This window comes from Sardina pilchardus, chromosome 4 (assembly GCF_963854185.1).
Source record: "Sardina pilchardus chromosome 4, fSarPil1.1, whole genome shotgun sequence".
Classification (NCBI taxonomy): domain Eukaryota; kingdom Metazoa; phylum Chordata; class Actinopteri; order Clupeiformes; family Clupeidae; genus Sardina; species Sardina pilchardus.
Genome location: NC_084997.1, coordinates 25,416,625 through 25,442,146, shown reverse-complemented (window position 1 = coordinate 25,442,146; position 25,522 = coordinate 25,416,625). Strand labels below are relative to the sequence as shown.

General features: G+C 40.2%; 2 protein-coding genes across 4 annotated transcripts in view; one reads left to right on the top strand and one right to left on the bottom strand.

Annotated features, from left to right (window-relative positions):
* Window positions 1-3,151, bottom strand: part of cfap91 (cilia and flagella associated protein 91) — a 21,559-nt gene extending 18,408 nt beyond the window's left edge. The window contains exons 1-4 of the mRNA XM_062534793.1: window positions 2,948-3,151; window positions 2,655-2,731; window positions 1,883-2,040; window positions 1,301-1,384 (exon numbers count right to left, since the gene is read on the bottom strand). Of these exons, the coding sequence (XP_062390777.1) occupies window positions 1,301-1,384; window positions 1,883-2,040; window positions 2,655-2,731; window positions 2,948-3,035 (407 nt within the window). The 5' untranslated portion in view covers window positions 3,036-3,151. The remainder of the gene's footprint in view (window positions 1-1,300; window positions 1,385-1,882; window positions 2,041-2,654; window positions 2,732-2,947) is intronic.
* A 13,694-nt stretch (window positions 3,152-16,845) lies between these two features.
* Window positions 16,846-24,421, top strand: si:ch211-214p13.9 (cell surface glycoprotein CD200 receptor 1). Of its 3 annotated transcripts, none has more exons than XM_062534791.1 (7): window positions 16,846-17,312; window positions 20,127-20,162; window positions 21,113-21,427; window positions 21,677-21,958; window positions 22,110-22,212; window positions 22,338-22,401; window positions 22,670-24,421. In XM_062534791.1, exons 1-7 carry the CDS (start codon window positions 17,237-17,239, stop codon window positions 22,754-22,756), a joined length of 963 nt encoding a protein of 320 aa, XP_062390775.1. In that variant the 5' UTR covers window positions 16,846-17,236; the 3' UTR covers window positions 22,757-24,421. The 3 variants fall into 3 exon arrangements, with proteins under 3 accessions (XP_062390775.1, XP_062390776.1, XP_062390774.1); XM_062534792.1 differs by having other exon boundaries at window positions 21,677-21,961; window positions 22,113-22,212; XM_062534790.1 differs by having other exon boundaries at window positions 21,677-21,961.
* Window positions 24,422-25,522: the final 1,101 nt, after the last annotated feature.

Here is a 25,522-nt window from a genome sequence, read left to right as displayed (position 1 = left end):
ATGCACTCTCTAATGAACATCTGCTTGGCTGTGTGTGTGTCCATTTGAGTGTGTGTGTGTGAGTGTGTGAGTGAGTGAGTGAGTGAGTGAGTGAGTGAGTGAGTGAGTGAGTGGGTGAGTGGGTGAGTGGGTGAGTGTGTGCATGCGTGCAAATATATGCATGTGTTACATCAGTGGTTCTTAACTGGTTTGGCCAAGGGACCCACAATTCCCTATGGTTACTAGGTCGCGACCCACTTTTTAAAATATATAAAGAACGTATTTTATTTCTCAAAATATATTACAATCGACAAAATACAAACATTTAGATTTACAAAACAAACATTTCAACATTTAGATCCATTTAGATTTGACATCACACTGTAACTGGATGTGAACACAGCAAATAACACGAGGGGCCTATAGGCCGGGTTTACGATGAAAAGGCCAGAGACCAATGTGCAAATTAGGCCTATATGCGTTTTAGGAGCATTAATGAGAGAACTGGAGATGTTTTTTAGATCTGATCAGAGACTCGAGCCCTGTTCTCACATTCACTGGTATCTTGATAAACACAGACTTTTCCCTTCGTTTGTGCCTTCCGTGTAACCTACACACAAACGACGGTTTCGCCTCTGAATTCTTTCTGAAAACTCCGACAAAAGTGGAGATTCGTGGACTCGTTTCGCGTATGAATGTGAACTGAAAAAAACTAAGTAGGCTACTTGCATCTGCGCAAAAAGTGTGGCCAATGTTTACATTTTCATTTGGCTTTGGTGATCATGGATGCATTCCGAGAAGCAGTTGCAAAATATAATCTAATGTTGGTGCCAACCCTTTTCGTTTTTTGCATTTGCAAATACAGTTGAAATGAAACAAGGAAGTGATTCGTTGATGTTATTGATATTTTCGGGATTCTGATTAGCTAACGTCGGCTCAAACTTCTTGTTACACCACTAAGATTTGGCATGCTCTTGGCGGCATGAACACGGGTGTCAATGAAAACTTTTCTGAAAACTGACAAGTGTGCACGATGTTAAATGTTAAAATGTTGAAAACGGAGGAAATATTCGTTTATCAACTTGGCCATGGTAGCATATATCCGTGGCATGGGGTTAACCTTAAGTGGTTGCATGAAAAAATATACATAAGCTACTATATTTTTTACAACATCCCTTCGCGACCCACCCAGGACACCTCCGCGACCCACTTTTGGGTCGCGACCCACCAGTTAAGAAACACTGTGTTACATAACATGACGCATATTGTAACTACATGAATGTTACACAGTATTTAGAAAAAGATGTCATTTGCTTTGTACCGTTTGAAAAACTTCCAGCGGTCTCCACCAGACACATTGCAAGCCTGCTCGTCAGATCCTTCAGTCTGGATCCCTGGGATGACACTGGCACAAGAACGCAAACACATCGAGAAAATGACATCAGTACAACAAATCCTTTTATTATTGCTCTCTTGCTGGTAACTATTATGCTAACCATAACCATGTTAACTAAGTTAACTATGATCATACATCGACCATTATGTCTACAGTCTTCCTGTATGTCAGTCAATTATTATCAATCAATTTGTTAACTTCTTTTACCTGAATCAACATGGTTGTTTTGTTCCTGTTTTGTGTTGTGTACATCTGTTGTGTAAACCATTCTGATTTGCCATTGTGTATAAAGGATGCAATGCTCCATAACATTTCCAAAACTTGTCAGGTCGGCCCAAATGGTCCACATTTAATGTGAAGCTTTTATGTAGGAGGCCATTTACCTGGCTTCCTCATCTCTACAACTGCCAATCTCCAAGGTCCCCTATGGTATTCATATTACCTTGACTGATATACTGAGAGGCATCTACGGTAGGGCCATGGGTAACTGACAGAGAGGCTATTTACCCAGCCAGCTGCTGTAGCGCTTGCTTGCGCTGGTCGGCATGTCCACGCCACCTGCGGTCGATAAACTCCGGCACGGGATCCGTAGACTCCAAACGGAGGGTGTAACGGGGATGGTGCGGCAGGTGACTGAACATGGACTTGAATTCCGGCACCTTCCGCTACAGAGAGTGGGGTTGTTATGGGGTGAGTTGGACACTTTCAAGAGAAAGAGCTTTCAGATAACACTTACAATTTTAAAAATGTTTAAAAAATATTCAAAGGGTATGGTCCAATTTGCTAAAGCAACTTTATCAATTTGCTTTCACAAACATTGTAGCCTTGTAATGCTAGATACCTACTGTAGGCCTCCAAAAATGACTACAAGAATGTTGTGCAGTATCTGGAATAATTAGCCTACCTATCTGACAATAACCCAGAAATCAATATCATGCATAAAAAGGGGGCTGTGTTTCTGAGTATTTAAATGCCAATGGTTAGCAGCTGTTTGTTTTGTAAGGAATGGTCACACCACTGACCTTGATTTTATTGTCTCTCTCTCAAGATGGGATGTGACCTAGGCCTACTGCCAAAATGTTTAACCAAATGATGTTTAGCTGACCGACTAAGACCTGTGGAAGCTTGTGAGCTTGCTCCATCATTGCTGCTTGAGTGAGCTTGTGACTGTTCATTGCTGGATGGCAGACTTTTGGAGTGAGCATGACTAATGCTATCCATGTGATACAATGAAAGGATGTAGTGTTTGCAAAACAAAGACAACTAAAAGCTTGCTTACCACTCTATCCACTGACGCGTGAGACTTGAAGGAGGCCCTTGCATGATCCATCTCCCCGGAAACCGTGTAAATGGGATCTGAACAAACGCAACGTGAGTCAAATAACGTTACTGCCATGACCAACGTTACTGCCATGACCAACAACTTTATTATTAAGAATATATCAATACAATAAAAATAATATCGTAGCTGTCTGTGATATTATCAACCACTTTACAGTGATAAGCAGGCCTTACTTTGTCATGTATTTTCAAGGGGAGAATCTGTGTAGTGAGCTAGCAATACCAACTCACCGTAGAGATAGTCATGGACCCGCTGTGGTCTGTAGCCCTTCTTTCCTGCATCTTTCTTGCTAAATGTTCGTGTCACAGAAACACTCATTTTGCTATTTCTACGAACGAAATACAAGTTTAATATATTTCACCAATTGAAATAGCTAAAAGTTAACATAGCTTGTCAAGCATGACTTGAAAGAGCCATAATGTATCCGTAGCAGCTGTGACCTACGTTACCATGGAGATAGTAAACTGTCGTCAGCCAGGACAGGAGAAAGCTCCCGACAGGTGGCAGCAAAGTGTTGCTCTCCCTGGAGGCACAATGTAAGTCAGATGCAGCAGTTGAAAAGATTGACTTTGAGTCAAGTGGAAATTGAAATATCGCAATGTAAGTCATAGAAAAAGCTATATGCTAGGATACTTTTGATCAGTTTTTGATCAGTTTCCTTGCACCTTCAAGAACTGTTTGTGAATCAAGGTCTTGAAGTCTTCAATGGATGGAGGGAGGGCGATTGGTAAATATGATGTAGGGGAGAGCCGGGTCAATTGAGACACTTTTCAGTTAAACGATCTTTTCAAAGATTACGTGATGTACACAAACATTTTTATCATGTGATCAACAACTCACATGTGTTGTGTCTTAGTTACAAGTGTAATTTAACACATATGTTGGATGATCGCGCTGTTTTCAAACTTTGAACGTAAGTTGACATTTGTCTCAAATGCCCCACCTATGCGTGTCGTTTGAGACACAAAGGAGGGGCAATTAATACAGCATGTTTTAAACAGAAACTACTGACCTTACTCACGTTTTTATGGAGCATATCGGACAACATACTAGTGTATTCGTCATCCCGAAAGTTTCACATAATTTCTCGCAATATAAATAGGTCAAACAAATATTTTTGTCCCGTACGCAACTTCTGATCACAAAAAAAATCTACCGCATGTATAATTTGTTTCCCTTACTTCGCTGAATATCTGTGGATTCATGTTTTGTTCATTCAAAATATATGTTGTTCATTCAAATAAGTTGTTGTTAACTCAAATCAGTTGTTGTTCATAGCAAAACAGTTATTAATTTGGCGATTTATACAGATATTGATCGTGTAATGTGGCCACGTCCGGGTTCGCGTTAGGGAGATTTAAATAGCTGTACCAATTGAACCTCCAGCGACTACTGACACTTAAACCTGCTTTGCCTCTAAACTTAAAAACTATGACATTGCATACTTTAGGGCCTGTTTAAGTACAAATTCATCTGTTGTTTGATCATATTATTATTGCATGGCACCCAAAATACAACTTTTGATCACAAAAAAACTACCGCATGTAAGATTTTACTTACCGTAGACGAAAACCGGTACCCGCTAATAACTTTTGAATGGCGTGACGTAATTTCACGAGCTTTGCCAGGATTGGTATGTGTTATGTGCTAGACGTAGTGTCAAAATCTGACGGCTCAAGCTTGCATGGTTTTCGAGGAAATCGCTGTGTCTCAATTGCCCCATGTCTCAATTGACCCGGCGCTCCCCTATGTAACATTTTAGTTCCCAGCCAGAGCTGCCAGCTGTCACATGTGGCATGGCATGAGATTTACAGACTATAAAAGAGGAGTAGGCTAGGCCTAGGCTATAGGCTAGGCTAGCACAACTCACAAACTATTAATAGGCCTACCCCTCTTTCTGGACATTTTTTCAAGGCACTATCAACTCTTTCATGTTCTCCCTCTTTTATTACTTATTTCGTTTTGGTTTAGGCTATATTTCAATACAACCATACTGTCTACTAGCCTATTTATGTTGTTGTTGTTTTAGGTCTAGGTCAATATTCTGATCCGGCATCACTGAAATGGAGGGCTAGGCTATCCTCAATGATTTTCCAAAAATAAATAAGGGCTGAATGAATGAAACGCACAAATGAGCTACACACATGCACAAGTACGCACACGCACACACACACACACACACACACACACACACACACACACACACACACACACACACACACACACACACACACACACACACACACACACACACACACACACACACACACACACACACACACACACAGTCCGCAAACTCCCAGTTACCTTTGCCCAGCACAGGAAGACAGAAGGCCTTGCTCAATTTTCACTTCAATTGTTTTAAATTGTTGCACATCGTCTGAATCCAAATGCACACAAATCTCACTTAGTCATTCTGCAATTCAGTGCCCCTCTCAGTCACCATAGCTTAGTATTATGTAGCATCTGATGTGTCATTTCAGTCAGGGTGTCATAGCTCATGCATGTTTAGCAAACACGCTCTAAACCAGTTTACCCTCAACGTCCTGTGTTGTGCCATTTATTCCAGTTGCTCACAGTCGGAAAATAACGGGGCTTTACGCCCATCCGCTATGCAAATGTGTGGCCATGGTTTTCACATTAGTCTACAGTATTCCAGTCTACAAGTTATTAAGTTTCGAAGTGATTATATGTGACGGTGTGTCCAGATTAATACAGATGTTTTGCAACACAAACATTTTCCTCTGCATCTTAGGTGGGTCTCATGGGTCTCTCATTTCAGCCCAAGGTTAAAGTTCTGTGATGACAAAGACGGTTGTCGTTTGGTGTTGCTATCACAGAGAGAGAGAATAGGAATAAACTTTTGCTCCACTCTTCAGAGTGTGCTTTTACTGTAACCTCTTCAGGAGTCTCGGATGCACTCTTGGGTTGGACATGAATGGCAACACGGTACCACAATAATCATACTATGGTTGCTTATGCCTGTCCTGCATAACCTCCACCAGAATTTTTTTTTAATGCGGTTTATCTGCCTGTCTGTTCGTCTGTCTGTCTGAGGTATAAAGGATCACCAAGAGCTATACATGCCCGATTTCAACAAAACTTGGTGAAAAAGTGTAGCATGGCCGAAGGACGAACCCATAAGAGCTTGGATCAGATCCAACTCTCAGATCAATGCAAGTGTAGCAATCAAGTTTTGCTTTTACTGTTGTACTTTATGCCATCCAGGCCCGGTTTTAACCTCTAGTATTAGAAAAAAAAATCTTTAGCATTCAAAGCATCTGTTGTGCTCAAAACAGTTCATTTGAAGCTCATAAACAGCAGCCTCAAGGGCCCATCACATTACAGGCGGCATGCCCTGCGCTCACCGCTAGAATGCTCTTGGTTGAGATAACGTTCTAACGATTGTTGTTGTGGTTACCGCTGGGTTCTGCGCAAAAGACCATTGACGTACAGCGCGCCGCGGTCAAAGTTCAACATATTTCAACTTTGACCGCGGTAACGCAAGAGCGGCAAAGCGGCAAAAATGCCGCTATACTGAGCGCAGCGGCAGACCAGTTTTTGCACGTTCAAACCATTGAAAGTAATGGGTTTCATAGCGCATGCCGCGTGTGATGTGATGGGCCCTTTAAGGTGATGTACAAGACACGTTATGATTATTATGTTATAATTGTTATAGTTATTTTCATAGATGATTAACACATTTAAATCATTGCTGAATTTAAATCATTCACGCCGTCTTGGCCAGGGCTCCCTGGGAGAAGAAACATGGTGTCTCAATGGGACCTTCCTGGTAAAATAAAAGGTTAAATAGAATACAAATAAAGAAATAACACATGTGGGTCTCAGAATATCATGGACATGTATTTATTTTTTATTTCAAAAAGTGAATCTTTCATCTATTCTAGATTCATTAAAGTGAAACATTTCACACCATTTTTATTCATTTAATCTTGATACGGCTTAAAGTTTAAAGAGTTACAGCTCAAGAAAATCAAATATCAGTATATCAAAATATAAGAATAAAGAGGTTAAAATACAGATGTATATTAACTAGCCTAATCTAAGTTAGTTTATTTATACACTCAATACTTGGTCTGGCTTCTTTTGCACAAATCACTGTGTCAGTGGTGTGTTATAAAGGCAATCAGCCTGTGAGAAGTCTGAGATGTGGAAGCCCATGTTGCTTTGATAGCGGCCAGCCCACCCCACACTACAAGATTTCTGTCTCGATTTTCCCCTTGCGAGAATCAGGGTGGCCATCCCATGGCAGCCAAATCTGGAAGAAAATTGCCCAAGGTCATCTTGGGTCTGGTGTCTGTCATTTCCCTCTTGACAATAAACCATAGATTCTCTTTGGGCTTCAGGTTAGACAAGTTGTCTGGCCATCAAGCACAGTAGTACCATGGTAATCAAACCAGTTACTAGCAGTTTTTGCACTCTGGGTTGGTGCTGAGTCCTGCTGGTAAAGGAAATCAGCATCTCCATAAAGCTTGTCAGCAGATAGAAGCTTGAAGTGCCCTAAAATCCTCTGGTAGAAGGCTGTATTGACTCTGGACTTGATAAAACACAGTGGACCAACACCACCAGATGACATTGCACCTCAAATTATCACTGACTGTCGAGACATCAAATTGGACTTCAAACAACTTGGATTATTTGCCTCTCCACTCTTCCTCCAGACTCTTGATTGGACCCTGATATCCAAATTAAGTGCAAAATGTACTTTTATGTGAAAAGAGGAGTTTTGACCTCTGTCCTGTCCAGTTCTGTCTCTCCTCAGTCCAGGTAGCCCATCTCCTGAGCACTTCCAAAAAGAGGGGGAAAAAAGGGGGACACTGTTTGATAGTTTTCATTTGCGCTAATGAGTTTTCTATTGCTCATTTGCATGTCAAGTCAATCATATGTCGCAATGTGGAGTGGGCACTCTATTTAATTTGCAGGTGCCATGCTTGCTGCTGAGGTCTCACACACTGCATTTGAGAAGGGAGAAGAGGAGGGACTTACCTCTGGACCATGTCTCCCTATAGACTAGGTATGGCCCAATACCGATACTGGCATCGGAGATCGGCCGATACTGGGCCCATATATAGCCTACTTGTACTCGTAAAAATTACCTGACACCACCCACCGATACCACTTAATTACAGTTCCCCTAATCTTAGCTGCTGCTCTTAAGAAACCACTATACGCTTATTTCAGTCTTGCACTTGAAAAACATACAACTAGCTATATCTGCGTTGACTCTATGCAGCCAATACTCTTGCACTTATGGTTTTCCATTTAAAACTACAGTATAGCTCAACTATATGTGGCATACACTTGAGTGTAGCCTATGTTGAGTGTAGCCTATTGTTGTTGTGCATCTCTGGTGTGTTAGCTAGCTATGTATCATGTTTTGTTGCCCTATTTTACTAAGAGAGACAGTGCAAAATAGTCTAGTTCATCATTTGTTTAATTAAAGGGATATTCCGCCACTTTTTGGAAATAAGCTCATTTTCCACCTCCCCTCGAGCAAAACAATTGATATTTACCTTTTTCCCGTTCATCCAGTCATGTGAGTCTGGCGATACAACTTTCAGCTTCAGCCTAGCATAGATCATTGAAATGGAATAGACCAGTAGTATCTCGCCTGCTAGCATCATGTTTAAAAGTAACTAAGATTTCCGGTAATTTTCCCATTTAAAATGTGTCTCTTCTCAAGTTAGAAAGTGCAATAAGACCAACTGAAAATGAAACCTGGCGTTTTTCTAGGCTGATTTGACATGGAACTACACTCTCATCTGGTGTAATAATCAAGGCAACTTATGATGGGCGCAGTGATATCACGCAGCATCTGAAAATAGTCCCCATAGACAACAAGCAGTAGTAGTGCCAATAGTTTGCAAGTTGCCTTGATTATTACGCCAGATGAGAGTGTAGTTCCATGTCAAATCAGCCTAGAAAAACGCCAGGTTTCATTTTCAGTTGGTCTCCTTGAGTCTTATCTGAACAGCTATCAAGTCAGCAGTCTTTCCCGATTAGTGCCACATGAAAAGAATATTTTTTCAATAACTTTGAGAATAAAGTCATAATGTTTCAAGAATAAAGTAATTAATTACGAGAATAAAGTCATTAATTATGAGAATAAAGTTGTTTATTACGAGAATAAAGTATTTAATTATGAGAATAAAGTCATTAATTATGAGAATAAAGTCATTAATTATGAGAATAAAGTCATTTATTACGAGAATAAAGTAATAAATTATGAGAATAAAGTAATTAATTATGAGAATAAAGTTGTTTATTACGAGAATAAAGTATTTAATTATGAGAATAAAGTCATTTATTACGAGAATAAAGTCATTAATTAATGACTTTATTCTCGTAACTAACAACTTTATTCTCATAATTTATTACTTTATTCTCGTAATTAATTACTTTATTCTTGTAATTAACTACTTTATTGATGACTTTATTCTCGTAATTAACTATTTTATTCTCGTAATTAATGACTTTATTCTCATAATTTATGACTTTATTCTCGTAATTATTTACTTTATTCTCGTAATACAACTTTATTCTCATAATTAATGACTTTATTCTCGAAATATTATGACTTTATTCTCGAAGTTTATTATATTTTTTTATTGCGGCCCTAATATTATTATTAATTATCAGAAAATTTTGAGATTATGTAGAATGTCTTGTTTTGTGCAAATGCCAAAGGTAGGCTATTAGATGACTGAGTAGCTCAGTACCCTCCTAGTGATATGGTGTAATGACTGATAAACAAAATGACACACACACACATACAGTACACACAGAGAGAGAAAGAGAGAGAGAGACTTGCTGTGTCACAATAAATTCAGGTAAAACAAAAATAACTCTCCAATTGATAGACAACAATTCCACCCCAAAAAGGGATTCCCCAGCGTAGGCTGACATTCATAGCAGCAGTGCAAAGTGAGATGAAGAGCCATACTGAGATTAATGTCTCTAGTTTCCACTGGACTTGGGTGGGCAGATCAAAGAGCAACACTGATCTGCCTCCAGAAGTCCTCCTCCATGTTGGGTTTCATTACAGTGAGGAAGCAAAAGAAGGTTTCTTTATTAACCTATTTGTTTAATGTGGCAACATTGTTGATATCTGTCATTCTGATTCAAAATAGATAGAATAATAGTTTTTTTAGCAACTTATTCAGATAGAGCAAGTTGAAGACTCTCTGTCAGAGCGTGTGTGTGTGTGTGTGTGTGTGTGTGTGTGTGCGCGCGCGTGCACGCATGTGCATACTATGTGTGTGTGACTAACAGTAGTACTTGTCTTGTGGGATTGTGGGTGGCTCAGGCTGCTAACCCATATTTTCCTTCTGCTATTTACTGATAATGGGCTGGGGGAGAATGAGAAAGACAGAGAATGAGAGAAAGACAAAGGTAGAGAGAGAGAGTTCTTCAGCATTTCCTGTTACTGCCAAGGCAGGTCCATTCTCAGAAATGACACAGCAATCAGTTATAAGAGTCGAATTCAAGCACCCTCAAACTTCCTTTAGAACAGATGGCTAATCTTTTGTGCACCTGCAAAATCCTGATGTCTTGATCTCATAGCTACTAATCCATTTAATTGATAACAGGTATAAGTTGAGCTACTGAGGCATCAAGCACTGTTAAACACATGAAAATATATAGTTGTATACACAGTTGCAAGTCTTTGTCGCTTTGGATGAAAACGTCTGCTAAATACTGTAACTTCAGTTCAGATTATTGTTGTCATTATTACAGAACATCAACATGCTGTTAAACACAGACAGACGTGTCAGGTTCCATAGGTTACCCATTTCTTGGTATATAATTTACCCATTGATGACCCCAAACAAAAAAGTTTTATTACGTTTACAATTTGGATGCCCAGTAGGCTCTTTCAATGAATCATTGAAAGTGTTGAGAATGGAACTAAGGACCTCGGGTCCTAATTTGCATCAGTGATTATACAACAGTTCGATCCAGTCAAACTATTTATTAATTTCTGATATCCCAGCACAACCCAACTCCAGACTTTTTACTGCTAGTAAGAACTCTGCATATTGCATTTAATTATCCGAACGTTATTCAAACATTCATTCATTCAAAGCAAGAGAGAAGTGAGAACATCACCTTGGAGTGATAAAAACGCAAAGTAGGTGGCTCCCAGATGGATAAAAATAGCAGATCAAATATGTTTAGAAGTTATGCTAGTGACATATCAGCAGTGTAAAGTTGCAGGCTATTAATAAAGATGATGCAATACTTTGTACAATACAAAACATTACCACAGCCATAGCGATATTGGCCAACAACACCACTCCCACTCATGCGATAATGCTTAATTGTACAACTGGATTCATTCTTAAAACATAAGGCACATTTTTAAAAAGTATACTTGTGAGTGGATTTAGCTCACAGATATCATTCTGTTGACGTGATCTGGCAGCTGGTTTTATGTTACACAATGGGGCCTGTCTGCGGTCTCCCTATGTTGTTTAAGCCTTTGGTCAATTAAGCCACACAGTCCAGGTTTCAGTTTCATACAGTGAAACCACAGTGGGTTGAGAGTTTCAGATATACTAAGACCCCAAGTGTAAAACCAGGGTGCTTGAACCTGTGCAGAGTACATGTGCACTCTGCTCATTTGGTGGTCTCGCTAATGACTCAAACCTGCCAAACACAAGCCATTTAAATGAGGGCAGACAGAACAGAGCGATTGATTATATTGATATGGCCATGGTTAAAGTGGTTTGAGTGGTTTTTGGGCCAGAGTGGCAAAAACATCACACGTGGTTCAAATGCAAGTTGGCATAGTCTGTCCAGCAACTAGACTTATGCTGGATATATGTGCATCTTTTTAGACTTTTGCATAATGTAGAACAATTTTGCAACTTTGCAATGGACCTAAAATGAAATGTCTATGGTTAAAACAACTGGGGGTCCTTTTATGGATGATAAGTTCAAACTTCAATTGGTTTATAGCCTGTAGGAGTAGGCATAGTGATGTCAAAATACAGTAAATCACTATTTTCAAACCACTGACAAGGCTCAACATAAGAGGCCTAATTCTGGTCACAAAGGCTAATTCTGAAGGCAGCACATTGGCTTACTTTGTGTTCCAGTCGCATCAGATCAGTTTGGCGCATTCCATTTCTTCCAGTGTCGTGCAGCTCTGGCTGCATGTGATGCATATTTGTATTGTAACATTCAGCCAGATCTGGGCAGTGAGAAGAAGTCGAACGCTGGACCTTTCTTTTAATTTAAAGGTGACCGTAGATATTACTTTAGATTCTATACAATTACAACTTTTCAGTTCAGTGATATTATATTATTGTACTGTATATTACCATCAACAATGCACACCCAGCACTTAACAGAGCCAGCACATTTCCTCGAGTAGCTTCCTAGTCTGATGCCCTTCTGCTCCATATACTCCTGCAGTCTATGTCTTTCACTTCCTCTGTCCGGGGCGGCCAGCTCATTCTCAAGTGCTTGAACAGCCTCGCGCATATGTCACAGAAATCTATAAATAACTGGGCTTGAGAGGAAAAACGAACAACTGGTTTAGGTGGTGTTGGTAAGAAGAGCTTAGATATAACTTTGTTCAACTGACATGATTTATTAACCTAAGTTGGGATTTATTACTGTAGTCAAGTACCAGTTATCTTGAGTTTCATTTGAAGTCATAAATACTTTTGTATGCTTTATTATCTGTATCGTATTACTTTTTTACCTGCGTTTGTCAAGATAATATTTTATATTATCAATCCAAAAAAAGCTTGCAAGCTCTCAGTCCCAATGTCTGACGGTTACTGATGTGCTCAGAAAATTAAACATTGAGGGCATGAGCAGTGCAAGCTGCAGATGTTTACTGTTTTTCTACAGAACTGCAAAAAGTGCACGTGTAGCATTTAAAAGAAACTGTAGTGCATAAGCCAGCCAGGCATCTGCACGACCCTGTGGTTTCATCTACAGTACATTGTGTCAAGTCAGCGCATTGTGATGATTGCTTTGCAAGATAAACAGTTGGATGACCCAGCCCACACCTACTCAACCAACACACATATGCATGCGCGTCAGACATGCACACACGCACGCACGCACGTACCAAACACACACACACACACACACACACACACACACACACACACACACACACACACACAAATACACATACACATACACATACACATACACATACATACCCACCCTAGCTGTATGATTACTGTATATGGCCTTTCAACAGGATGTTTCATTCTGTGCAGAATCAGGGTACACACATCAAATTAGATATGATTAGTACACTGTGTTCAGTTGCAGCCACATCCTTCAAGATGTGTCACTTAACTGGCTGGATGAGTTGGCAATTGTATGCAAAATTGATCAACAATTATTTTCCTTTGGGGACATTTTTGGATTGCCTGGTGGGCCGTAATACCTTTTAACACAACTTAAGGCAGATGCTTGATTCAGTCACAGACACTGTCATTTTACATTTTTGCACTTGATTGTTTATAATCTTATGTTTAACACTCTGTAAAGCGCCATGAGACATGTGTAATGTTTTGGCGCTCTATAAGTGAAATTAAATTGAAATTGAAATTAAATGTGGTGGTAACCACAATTGGCTCAGTGCTAATGAAAGTGCATTTATTGCATCAATTTGTCATGTATAATTAGGCTACAGTATGTCAGTCACTGAAATATAATAGGTAGAGTAAGCAGTGTGATAAAAAAAGGATAAAAAGTCCGCACACCAGTATAGCTCCCAGTGATAGTTTATTGAAGCAACGTTTCGAGCAATACGCTCTTCCTCAGGCTTGAGTAAGCAGTGTGATCATGTCAAAATAGCTTGCTTGCTAGCGGGGCTATTCAGGTGTTAGAAAGTCAAGTCTGAAGAAGGGTTGTTCGCCTTGATTAAAAACAGCTCAAACGTGGAGCTCAGTGTGTGGGCCCAGCGCTGTTTGTTTCATGCTTTAACTTTTGGGATCCGGCACCTGAGCGTGCCTGCTCTCGAAGATTTTGCACTATCTAGATGTTGTGTTAGAACAGATAATTTCTCAGAAGATAGATAAAGATCACATGGTGACAACGTCACTGTGTCTTTACTAGCGACACTCAAATTGTGGTCTGTGTGAGGGATCTGAGAGGAACACTGCAATGCTCCATATCTATATCACCATCATCAGTGTCCTCAACACAAGCCTATGCTAGTTATACCTGTACCTATATTTGTATATGTTAATTTACAAATTATTACATTATGTTTTATGTAAATAACCATGGAACATATCGAGGGCTGAGAGCCAAAGGGGCGTAAGTGACATTTCACCAACTTTACAGGGGAGCCAAAACAAATCTAACTGCTTCTATATGTTCACAGTTAAATACCTTTGGTTTTTCTTCAATAACTTTATATTCATAAATATTTTACTTCTATAATTTTGTCAGTTAGAAAGAGCTCATCAAGAGCTTTCAGGTGATATAACTCAATTTTGACCAAAAATTTCACTTACTGTACGCCCCTTTGGTTCTCAGCCCTCAATATATCCATGCTTTATGTAGATGTGCTGCACATTCATCAAGCAAAACAGGAAAAGGGGCAAAATGGAAAGAAGGCTTATAGAGAGAATAAATGAATGAATGAACGAATGAACGCAAAATCAATTTGATGTGCACAACCAACCCGTGGTCGGGGTTACAGGGGTGTCACTAGACCCAAAACTCTACTGAGGCACAGCCCAATTTAATGATAATAATAATAATGTGTAGGCAAATAGGAAACAGGAGCTAAACCTTAACTTATTTACGTGCCCCAGTAAAAGGGGTCTAGTGCCACCTACGTACAGTATGCCCATGTATAATATTATAGTCTGTGATATTAGAGCCTAATTAGATGTCATGTCCAATCAGTGCATGCTCTAGGCCACTTTGACAAGTGTTTTGTATTGTTACATACAGGATGCAGCCCTCAATGCAGAAAGTGCTTCAAAGCCATGGCCTGAGGTCAGAGTTGGAAGGTAACGGTACAAATGTTTTACTTCTACTGCTAAAGCCATCCCCTTTCTCCCTGTGCCCACACTGCCAACTCAAAAGCAAACCCAAAAGCAAAACCTTTATCTTGCAGGTGGGCGGGCATGTTCTTGATTCGTGCACACAAGTGGCAAAGATGTTGGGACTGTGCCTGCCCCGCCATAGGCTACAAATGTTGTCCGCTTGCCTGCTTTGGGCGCCTGCTTTTCACTGAAAATTAATTGAATATTAACAGGTGTCGTTTCCCTTAATGAAAACACGTACAGAAATCTGAGGTTTATGTTGAACAGTTGCCACATGCAAATGATAGGTTTCTGCCAAACAGTTGTGGTTAATTTTTGGCAGTGTTGCAGCAAATTTGTAGCAATGTCATTTGCAAATTAGGTGTGGCACCAGAGGTCTACTGGAAGTTTATCATTATTGACTAAGTGTGGTGGCAAATCATTGCCGAACACATTTGATAGATAGATAGATAGATACTTTATTGATCCCCAAGGGCAAATTCAAGGTCCCAGCAGCTTAAGACACCACACACAACATACAATACAATGTAAACAGGAAAATACAAAGCAAATCAACAAATCATAATGACTAAAGGAGCAGTAAAATACTATGGATAAGGTGTGCATGAATGTACTGAGGATTGGTACTGTGATCCAGTAGGAGGTGTGTGTCAAGTTGGTAGTGCAAATAAGTCCAACAGTGCAACAGTGCAAGATTAAATTCTAGTGACCAGCAATAAATATGTACAGTACAAAAAAAAAAAAAATAGTGGCAAACTTCTCATGTTTGCCAGAACTTTGCTGGAAGTTTGCCTCTAGCGGCCAACACTGGAAAACTTCTGGCAATATTTGTTTCTCATTAATTACCCACAAGTTGGCTGTGTATCTGTCGCAAATATTTCGTTTTTGCAAGGGAGGCCCTTAATACAGTGAGATGGACTGAATTAAAGGATGGTCTGAAAAATTGCTGGCATTAATTTCCACAAGCGACCTAGTCACCACTGTACCGTTGAGACAGCTTGAGGACAGCTTTTGCGGTTTGATTGTTGTCATGGTTCCAGGTGGTACTTTAATACAGTATTTTTAAGTCATCTTATATGTTTACGGTAGCAATAATATCTAGTGGGGTAGAACCAGGAAAATATGTAAACACCACAGAAAAAAGTGGCCATGGCCCTTGTTTTTAATAGTGTAATGTATCTGCAGTGCTATAATTTGACAAACAATGAAAGGGAAAGATGTGATATGAAAAAGGAGGACGAAGGACGCTGCAAGGTTCCTTTCGTGTTAAAAATAAACAGGTGCTCTTTAGTTGTTGTGGGTTAAGTCAAGAATCAAAACAAGAAGAGACTAAGGCACTCCGTTATAGATATTTTACTTGTTGCAAGGCAAACAAACTTGTTTGCCTTGCAACAAGTAAAATATAACGGAGTGCCTTAGATGTATTCGAAAAAGATTTGAATAATTTCCCATTGTCATCATATTCCACTAGTCACTAAAATAACTCAGTGTAAGTAAACCAACTCTTCTGAATCAGATATCGTTGCTGGTAGCACATGCAATACGCTCCCCACCCATGGCCTGTTTCGAGTGAAATGTTTGAAGTTGTCAGACATCAAAAAAGCCTGAAAGGTATAGTCGGTTAGACGGAAAGTGTCTCAGATATGGAGACTGTTTGTGAGTTGTGTGAAACATCGGTTTCAATGCCCTCGTATTCTGTATAGGCCTGTATATTTAAGCGGACAAGGGGGGAAGGGATGGAGGGAAGAAAGAGAAGAGAACTCTAGGCACACTCATCTTTATTTCTGGAGTTCTCAGGCGTTTATTTTTAAGCTGTTTTTGTGTAAAGTGGAGGCTGGCAACCACGGTGAGGAAACTAGTCATGAGGCGTCAGTGGTGTCAGTGGTTATGACGAAGGGAAGTCAACATCTGTCACTCCCTCTCTCCCTCTCTCCGTTTCTCTCTCTCTCTCTCTCTCTCTCTCTCTCTCAGTAGACAGGCCTCATCACAACAACAGAGGAAATGGGGGGAGGGGTCAAAAGACAAAAAGACAAGAGGGAGGTTAAGATACATTTCAGTTAGTTGGTGAATGATGTTACAGCAGGTTAACAGACAGCATTAGATGGTTTCATCAGTAGGCCTCTATGTTTAGATGTGCAGTAATTATATGATGACAATGACAAATGAAAGTGAAAGATCTCTGTAGAAACAGCTGAAGCAGTGAGCTATGGAATGCCGGTTTTAAGATGCTGTATTTTACTTGAAAACTAAACAAAACTTCAACCGTCATAAGTACTTCAGAGGAGAGGAGAGGAGAGTTCAACGTTTGTCACTAAGTCTGTGGACAGGGCCATTTACACATTCAGAAAGAAAAAGAGGAAAGACAGAAGCGGAATTCATCTGAGATTTAGCCACAACGGTAAAGCAGAGGAGAGAAGGACTTACGGAGGAGGCTTCGCCAGACCTCTGAAGAAGGGGGGAGACATGGAACACACCTGGGTTCTGACCGCTGTTTACCTCCTGGTTGTCTCGGCTGCTGTTACATGTAACGGTGTGGCAGGTAAGATGTTTGTGCCAACGAGACATTCCATTTACTATGTGCTTACCTATTCAGCGGTTCTTATTTTGCTTACTACACTACATACTCTCTTTCTCTCTTGCCATGAGGGATAATGACAATCAAAATAGGTGTCATATATAAGGAAATTACCTGATTGTTCATAATGGCATCACTTAATCAGGTGTATAAGATCACAGCCGCCAATGTTGGCTGTAGTGTCTCCTCGTTAGTACTGTAACACAGGCATCCATTTAGTTTTCATTGGATTGTTTTTATGTAGTACAGTCAATATTTGGTATTGATCTCAAGAATAGGCGTTTTAATATACATATGGTTTACATAGCTATGACTGATACTGATAGTGATTACCGAGTTCTGCTATGTCCCATGTCATTCTGGCTCACAGCACATATGAACACAATGCGCTACAGTAATAAGCTCGCCACATCTTTCCTAATACCTTTCGTCACACAATGTCATGGAGAAAGCTACACTTTTCAGTCAACATGGTGAAACAACACCTTAATTACCCTGAACTTTGGTGTACGGGGACAAATCCCACATTCAGCACTGAAAACTTAGCAGGTTTCCCTAGCCTTGACTTGCACCTCCTTATTGTCTGAAATATCATGATGAATTTGATTAAACATCTTATCAGAATAGGCCCTAAGAGTGCTTTCTCATTTCAAAATGTTATATCGGACAGAGTCGTGTTGCACATAGACCTGAACTATCTTTGTAAAGAAACATAAGTTAGTCATTCTCTAGGCCCACTGACACTATGGGCCAAATTTGTCCCTCTTCACTATATGTAGTGATGAAAACTATGGCATTCACCAAAGCTCAAAAGGTGAATGCAGCACGCAAACGCTCAAAAATACCCTTCATACAACCAAGGGCAGGGTTACATAGACACCTGAATGGAAGAGCACCATCATAGAGTTCAGGTTTATAAAACAAAGAAAGTAAAGTTGAGTTTAAACTAAATGAAAGCAGACATTTTTATATCGATGGCTATGTCTATTTTAGGCCTATCTTATAAAAAAAGTGTCATGTGTGTAATTCTATTGCCATGTTTCTTGCTAATGCTAAATGGAAACTGGTAATATATTTGAATGAGTCACAGATACAGTACATGAGGTTAGCCTGCCAATTCTTCCCAACGGAAAGGAAAATGTAGAACTGCACCCAAGTAGATGTCTGGAGACTGGTATCAGTATTGTGTTGCAGGAAATGCCAAGATGGAAGTTAAAGCAAGACGATACTATTTAGTATTTTCCCCTTTTCAGCTCATTGAAATTTGAGAAAATGGGTCATGTCTCTACACAGTACTACAATTAAATAGTTACTTAGTTAGTGCAATATCAGTCCTCATAAAAATGGCATTCTACTTACCACCAACATGAGTCTGACATCATTATTCTTTAACTGGTGTTTGTATGGGTTACTCTGGTAAACATGATATAAACTGTTATATTTTTCCACTAAACCACATACAGTTTGATTCTTTGCGATCGCTGAAGTTGAAGATGTCTAATACAATGGCTTAAGTTAGTAATGTCTTAAGTTAGGTAGTCTAATACAGTTACAGTAGATGCAAGGCATACAAGTCAGACATAACCTTTTCACCTCACATTGTTGACAGTTAGACCTTTGTTATTTGTCTTTCACCATACAGTTAGTGGGTTATATTGGCAGCCAGCCCAGTGTACAGTTAGGCATGGCGGTTGTCTCAGCTCTGCGCTTAACTCACAGGTTGTGAGCTGCCGTGACGCGGCTCTCCTTTCCACTAGGCTCACGGGGGGAACTGAGGCTTTGTGCGACGACCACAATAACGAAAGTCATGTGTGAGATTACCACCTAAGAGAGTGAAAGAAAGAAAGGAAGAGAGAGAGAGTGTGAGAAAGAGAGAGAGAATCAATGTAGACCACGCTGGGGGGAAACAGTCTGACTTGACATTTTAAAACTGTAAACATCTCTGCGCTGAAAGCACAAAGCTGAAGAGGAGAGGTGTTATGCTTCATTTAACTGTCGCTACTGTCGCTAACCGCTACTCTCATAATATGAGTAATATAAATATTATTTGCAATACAATGTTTAATCATTTCTGGTTGTGATCAGCTAAATGTTGAAACACAGTGTGTTTGATGCTGAAGACAGATCATTTGTATACATTCACCAATATCATGTTGTCCATTTAAAGCCTAATACCTCATACTAACAACCTTTTAATTAACACTTACTGTACATAGGTTTCCCCTGATTTGTTCTAGGGACTATGTTAATTTGAATTGTTCAATGTGTTTCTCAGAAGTATGCCTGCCATACATCCACAGGAACTTCAGTGACAACTCCGTTTTTAATCCAATGAGTATGGTACTGTAGATCTTGACTGGCTCGAGATAGAACAGGGTTCTCTACATTATCAGACACCTTTGGGATGAACTAGAACATATAATATTAGATCCAGATCTTCTCATCTAACATCAGTACCTGGCCTCATAAATATACTCTTGTGGATGAATGGACAAAATATTCCCACAGGCTTTTACAGATGAGTGGAAGCTGTTATAGTTGCGATTCCACATTATTGTCATTGCCTATGGATTTACAGTAGAATGGGATGCCATTGAAGTTGCTGTGGGTGTAATGACAGGCGTCCCTTTGAGTGTACAGTATGTATAGAAAACCCATATGTTTATTGAGTCTGCATGTAAATCGATTGCACCCGGTCTGAAATGTAACTGTCAACTGTTTGTTTTTTAACGCTTGTTTGTCTGTTAACCCTCACTAACATTCATCTAACCTCATCAGAACACAATCACAATGAATCAGCGACTGCTGAGCCAGGTAAACCATCTTCATCTCTTCATACTTAATACTAAAGTGTTTAATGTTTACTAAACGTAACCTACACTGCATCAAAGACCGGCATTTCGTTTAAATCCATTCTCTTAAGAAGCCAGTTAAGCAACATTCTTGCGTTTGTCAGTCAAGTCTTTCTGCTACTCTCATATTTGTTGTGAGTATTTTTCTGAGCTGGAAAAAAGGGAAGTGCGCCTCATTTCCTGTTTTGCCCTGGAGTGGGTTTTGCCTGGGGTGCCAGTCATCACTGGTGTCTGGCAAGACAAGATAGGACCACAACACACAAGTGGAAACCAGTATAGAGACAAATTACAGTAGATTAATAAAGCTGTAGCCTATGGAAATCTCCATATGCACAAAGGATAGAGCAGGAACTCTTTATTACTGGTATTTATTACACATTGGTACTGGTTATCATCATTATAATAATAATAATAATAATAATAATAATAATAATAATAATAATATATTATTATAGTAGTAGTAGTAGTAGTAGTAGTAGTAATAGCCTCCTGGTAGTAGAGTGGTTGTTGTAGTAGTATTAATATTATAAGTATTATTTTTTAGTATCATTACCACCAATGTATTTAGCTGGCACTTTAGTCCAAAGCAATTTACAGAGTCTCAGAGACACAACCTGTGGAAGCTGATGACGATCATACCCAAGACCTTCTGGCTCCTGCTGGCAAAATCCTTATCCACTACACTACACCATGGTGCAAAAGCACAGCTGCTATTTAAGAAAGCACTAATACGCTGTAAATATATTACATTCAAGCAATAGGGTTAGTTGTCGTTGTGATTGTAAAGTTATGCACTGTATATACATAGTATACAGTTATACAGTATATACAAAGTACCAATATTAAAAAACAACCAAGAGCACACAGACATTTAATTTCTTCTTCTTCTTCTTCTCTTTTTCCTTTTCCCAGTGGTACAAGCTCGAACAGAATATTTTGCAGAGGGCAAAGACGCTAACATAACTTGCAGCAATAGGACATGGTCTGACATGGTAATCCATTTCATCTGGAAAATAAACATCAGTGGAGTCTATTGTCTTATAAGTGAAGCTACCAAGAATACTCCGCACAACAACTGCACAGGAGGGAAAGTGCTCCGCAACACCAGCAAGGGGGAGTCCTACCTGCACATTCCCCACTTTGGAGTCCAAGATGAAGGGACATATAAATGTGAAGCGGTGTTCAGAGGTGAAGCTGAAGAGGTGAATGTTACAGTGCGGGCAGCAGGTGAGAGATTAAGTTTATGAAGTTCAAGGAAAGCCAGAGGGTTGAGAGAAAACTGTAGCAATAGGCATAGTAATGCTTGTGATATATATAATATAATATCATATAATTGGAAATATTCTTTAGTGTGTCAGCTTTATCTGTGTACACTGAAATGTTTTAATGGTGAGAAGCTTCAGATGAGTCTCCCACCACACTGTGTCAGCATGTGTCAGTAATTACTCACTTTGTCTCCTTCCTGTTTGTCCACAGTCCCTCCTGTCCTCACTACCAGAGAAAAGTGGGTTCATGGTCAGCGGTTTGCTGTCTGTTCTGCTGCTGGGGGAAAACCAGCGGCCAAAGTGTCCTGGGAGGAGATGTGGGGATTCTCCGAGGTCACTGAGAAGTCAACCAAAAATGCAGATGAATCGGTCACAGTTGAGAGTTGGCTGCATTTGCAAAACAATGACACAACGGACAAGCTGATCTGCGTAGCCAGTCAACCCTCCTGGACTAACGAGTCAGTCTTGGTGCTTGATGCTTCGAGCCAATATCGTGGTGAGAACTGTTTCAATGATGGCTAGAAAGAAAGATAAAGATTAAGGGTAACACTGAAAGAGCTGCAATTCTATAACTAGTATATCTCAAGAAGCTCAACAACATAACGCTTTTTGATATGAACTTCAACTTTGCTTTCTCATTTCAGCAGACAAATGGGCCATCGTAATAATCTGTTGCACTACCCTGCTCATCGTGCTGTCAGCGGTTGTCTTTTCCTATGCTGCCCGTGAGCACCTCAGAAAATTTAGGTAAGATCTCACCGTGAAGGCAGGTCATGCCTACCATGTCTACCATGTCAACGTCTGATACAGTCACATCACATAGCGAGTAATTATCCGCTGGTTTGCATTCAATGTTTTTATTTTTTTCACAGCTCATTCATCGACCAGTGCTGCAAGTCTGAAGGGACCTCATCCAATGAGTCCAAACAGCCACAGGTAACTACTGTCTTGTGTCTTTATCCCTATTCGGCCTTACAGAGTTTATTAAATGACACCGGAAGACCATTTTGAGCCTTTTCAAAAGCATGGTACACACTGGGATGGCAACACATCCTCTTTGCATAACCATTGCAAACCATACGTTTGCATGTTTTGCGCGTTTGATGTGAAATGTATCAACTTGTTTCCGCTGAGAGTGCCAAAGCACATTTGATATCCCTGTGACATACAGTATGTCTCATCTGTGTCTCATTACCGTTCACAGGAAGTGGAGGAGGTTGAGCCTTATGAGAGCTATGTGCAGCGCGTCAACTCCATCTACAACTCCTCTGCGGACCTCTTCGGTGTCTGACACACAGCATAGGCACAGCAGCGCTCATCTGCTGGAAGATATGTGTGTGTATGTGTGTGTGTGAGTGTGTGTGTGTGTGTGTAGTGTGTAGTGTGTGTGTTTATAAGCGTGCGTATGTGCAGTAAGCAGCTTTTGGGATATGATGGTGAGGAGATAACTCACTTTTGAGGTGTATTAACCACGGTAGTGAAACACTTGCAAAACCAAAATGTGCTTTTAAATCCGATGTTTTTGAGCATCACATTATGGCACGCCACAAGATGAGGAATGTCTTAGATGGCTTAAGGTCTTCTAGACATAGGACTTGGGTACTGTAACATGTACTGTCTTCAGACATCCGGATGCAAAATAATATATTGTATAATGTATTTAGAAAGATTCTAAATATGGACATAGTTGAGGTAGCAAAAGTCTTCTCATCTTATCCAGTGAATGCACTCAGGTCAACTCAGGAGTATGAACAAAAGAATAAAACAGGCAACACTGTGTACACATGAAGGTGATGGGATTTAGCCAGAAGACGATAACGATGCTCATGAGCCATTGAGTAAATTGGCACGTTTTGATTGCTGCTGGACAGTCAGGAGACAATGAGCAATGCCTTTTATTACATGTCTGTATTGTAGCAGCTATTTGGTGCACTTGTTAAGAGTGCAAGTTGTCTATTCAAATCGAGATCACACCACACCACTCACTCTCGCACTTACACACACACATTCTCTCTCTCTCTCCCTCACAGGTACACACACACACACACACACACACACACACACACACACACACAGCCTACCATTGCGGAGGCCTGAAAACGATGCTTCTGTACAGAGTTGGAAAACAGAATAGTATAGATTCGGAAACAGAACAGTCATACAGCGTGATGTAGATAACTGAGTTCCGTGGGAGGGCAGCCATCTGATTGGCTCACAGGGGACCTGAGCGGGTCAGGAACAAGTCCCAGGTCCATCTATCAAGTCACGCTGTGACTCATAGCAGGAGGAGTTCTACATGAGAGGTAGCTGGAGAGAGTGAGAACACCGGAGAGAGCGAACAAAAGAAAAAGTGTGTGTGTGTGTGAGAGAGAGAGAGAGAGAGAGAGAGAGAGAGAGAGAGAGAGAGAGAGAGAGAGAGAGAGAGAGAGAGAGAGAGATACGTCACAGAGTGAGATGTTCTCTCTGGTTCTCACCTGAATCAGAAAAAGTTCTGTGAAAACTGGCAAACAAACTGCTATGGGAGAGGAGAGAGGTGAAGCCAAAATGGCCGTCGAGCACAGTACTCCTGACAGATCCATGTACTGTACCTTACTGGTATATGATTTATTTGCCATACACATATCCCCATACAGTTCAAAACGAGTCACAAGTTCTCTTTTCTAAACATTTGGTGAACATACTCTAATACAGGCTGAATATGAGCAGCACAAAACCCAGATGATTTTAATATAGATATTTATTGAAAAATGGAATATCATTTCTGTACTACTCAGTTCTCGGGTCAGTTTTCAGTTCTGTTTGTGGTACCATGGGACAGAAGTGCAATCTGCAGGCATTTCAGTGAAACTACTATTGTCTTTTACAGTGTTGTCAAGGGTACTGTTTGAATTTGCAACACATTATGTATATATACTGTACTAAATACATAGCAATTATAAAATTATTGAAAGTTCTATATGGAATTGAAACTTGTCTTTTTTTGTTTGTGTGTGTATAAATCTATGTGTGCAAGTTTGTGAGTGCATGTGTGTGTATGCGCACACGTCTGTGTGTGTGTGTGTGTGTGTGTGTGTGTGTGTGTGTGTGTGTGTGTGTGTGTGTGTGTGTGTGTGTGTGTGTGTGTGTGGGGGGGGGGTTGTTTTCAATGCCCCTTTGGACTAAAATAGCACATTTTCCTCATCTTTACTCATCACATTACTCACACACCACATGAACAATGGCACATACTGCAGCCAAACACATCAAAGCTTTTTTGTCAGAACACCAACGCGGCAAAAATCATTTCAGAGTCAAAGTACAGGCTCAGAAGGCATAACCTCTACCCACAGCCTTGCCACTGGTGGGATGTGCCTCATGCCAATCAGTGGCTGCATGGCATTACTCTAGAAAAAAACACAAACGCTGCAAGAAATGTTTCAAAGGGTATTTTACATAGTCCCCACTTCCTTTTTCGCTGTATGACACCCTTGTCATAAACAGCTCTACGTCAGCTAAAATGGCTCACTTGGACATGCCGGTGGCATAGTGCTTCTATTTGCTTCTTCAGTGCTTGAGGTATCAGAAATGTGCTTCATTTGTGCCTTCTGAGGAGTCGGTGCACAAGCGGGTACTTGAGAGGTATTGCAATATCCTGAAATTGAAAATGCTAAATTATACCCCATTTTATTAGGGACAATACATTAAAGGAGAATTCCGGTGTGAAATTGAGCTTAACTGTACCGAAACATGTTAAGGTGTACTCACACGTGTTTTAGACGCACTTTCACTCACCCCCAGCATTCCGAACTCCTCCGTTTTCAGCCTAGCTTACAGTAGGCTTGAAGCTATTAGATTGGGCATTACGTAGCCTATGCAGCTAAATCGCTATTTTTAAACCATTAAAAAGGTTCCAAGTAACTCCACACTGCATTGGTTGACTTCTGAGGGTCCTGACATTTAAAACGAGATACTTAGAACTTTGGAAGTGCACAGGAAGTTTATTAAAAAAGACTGTTTATTCAAGCAGTACCTTCATAGAATCTCTCCGCTGGGCGCCATCTTGTGGTGAAGTCGCGAT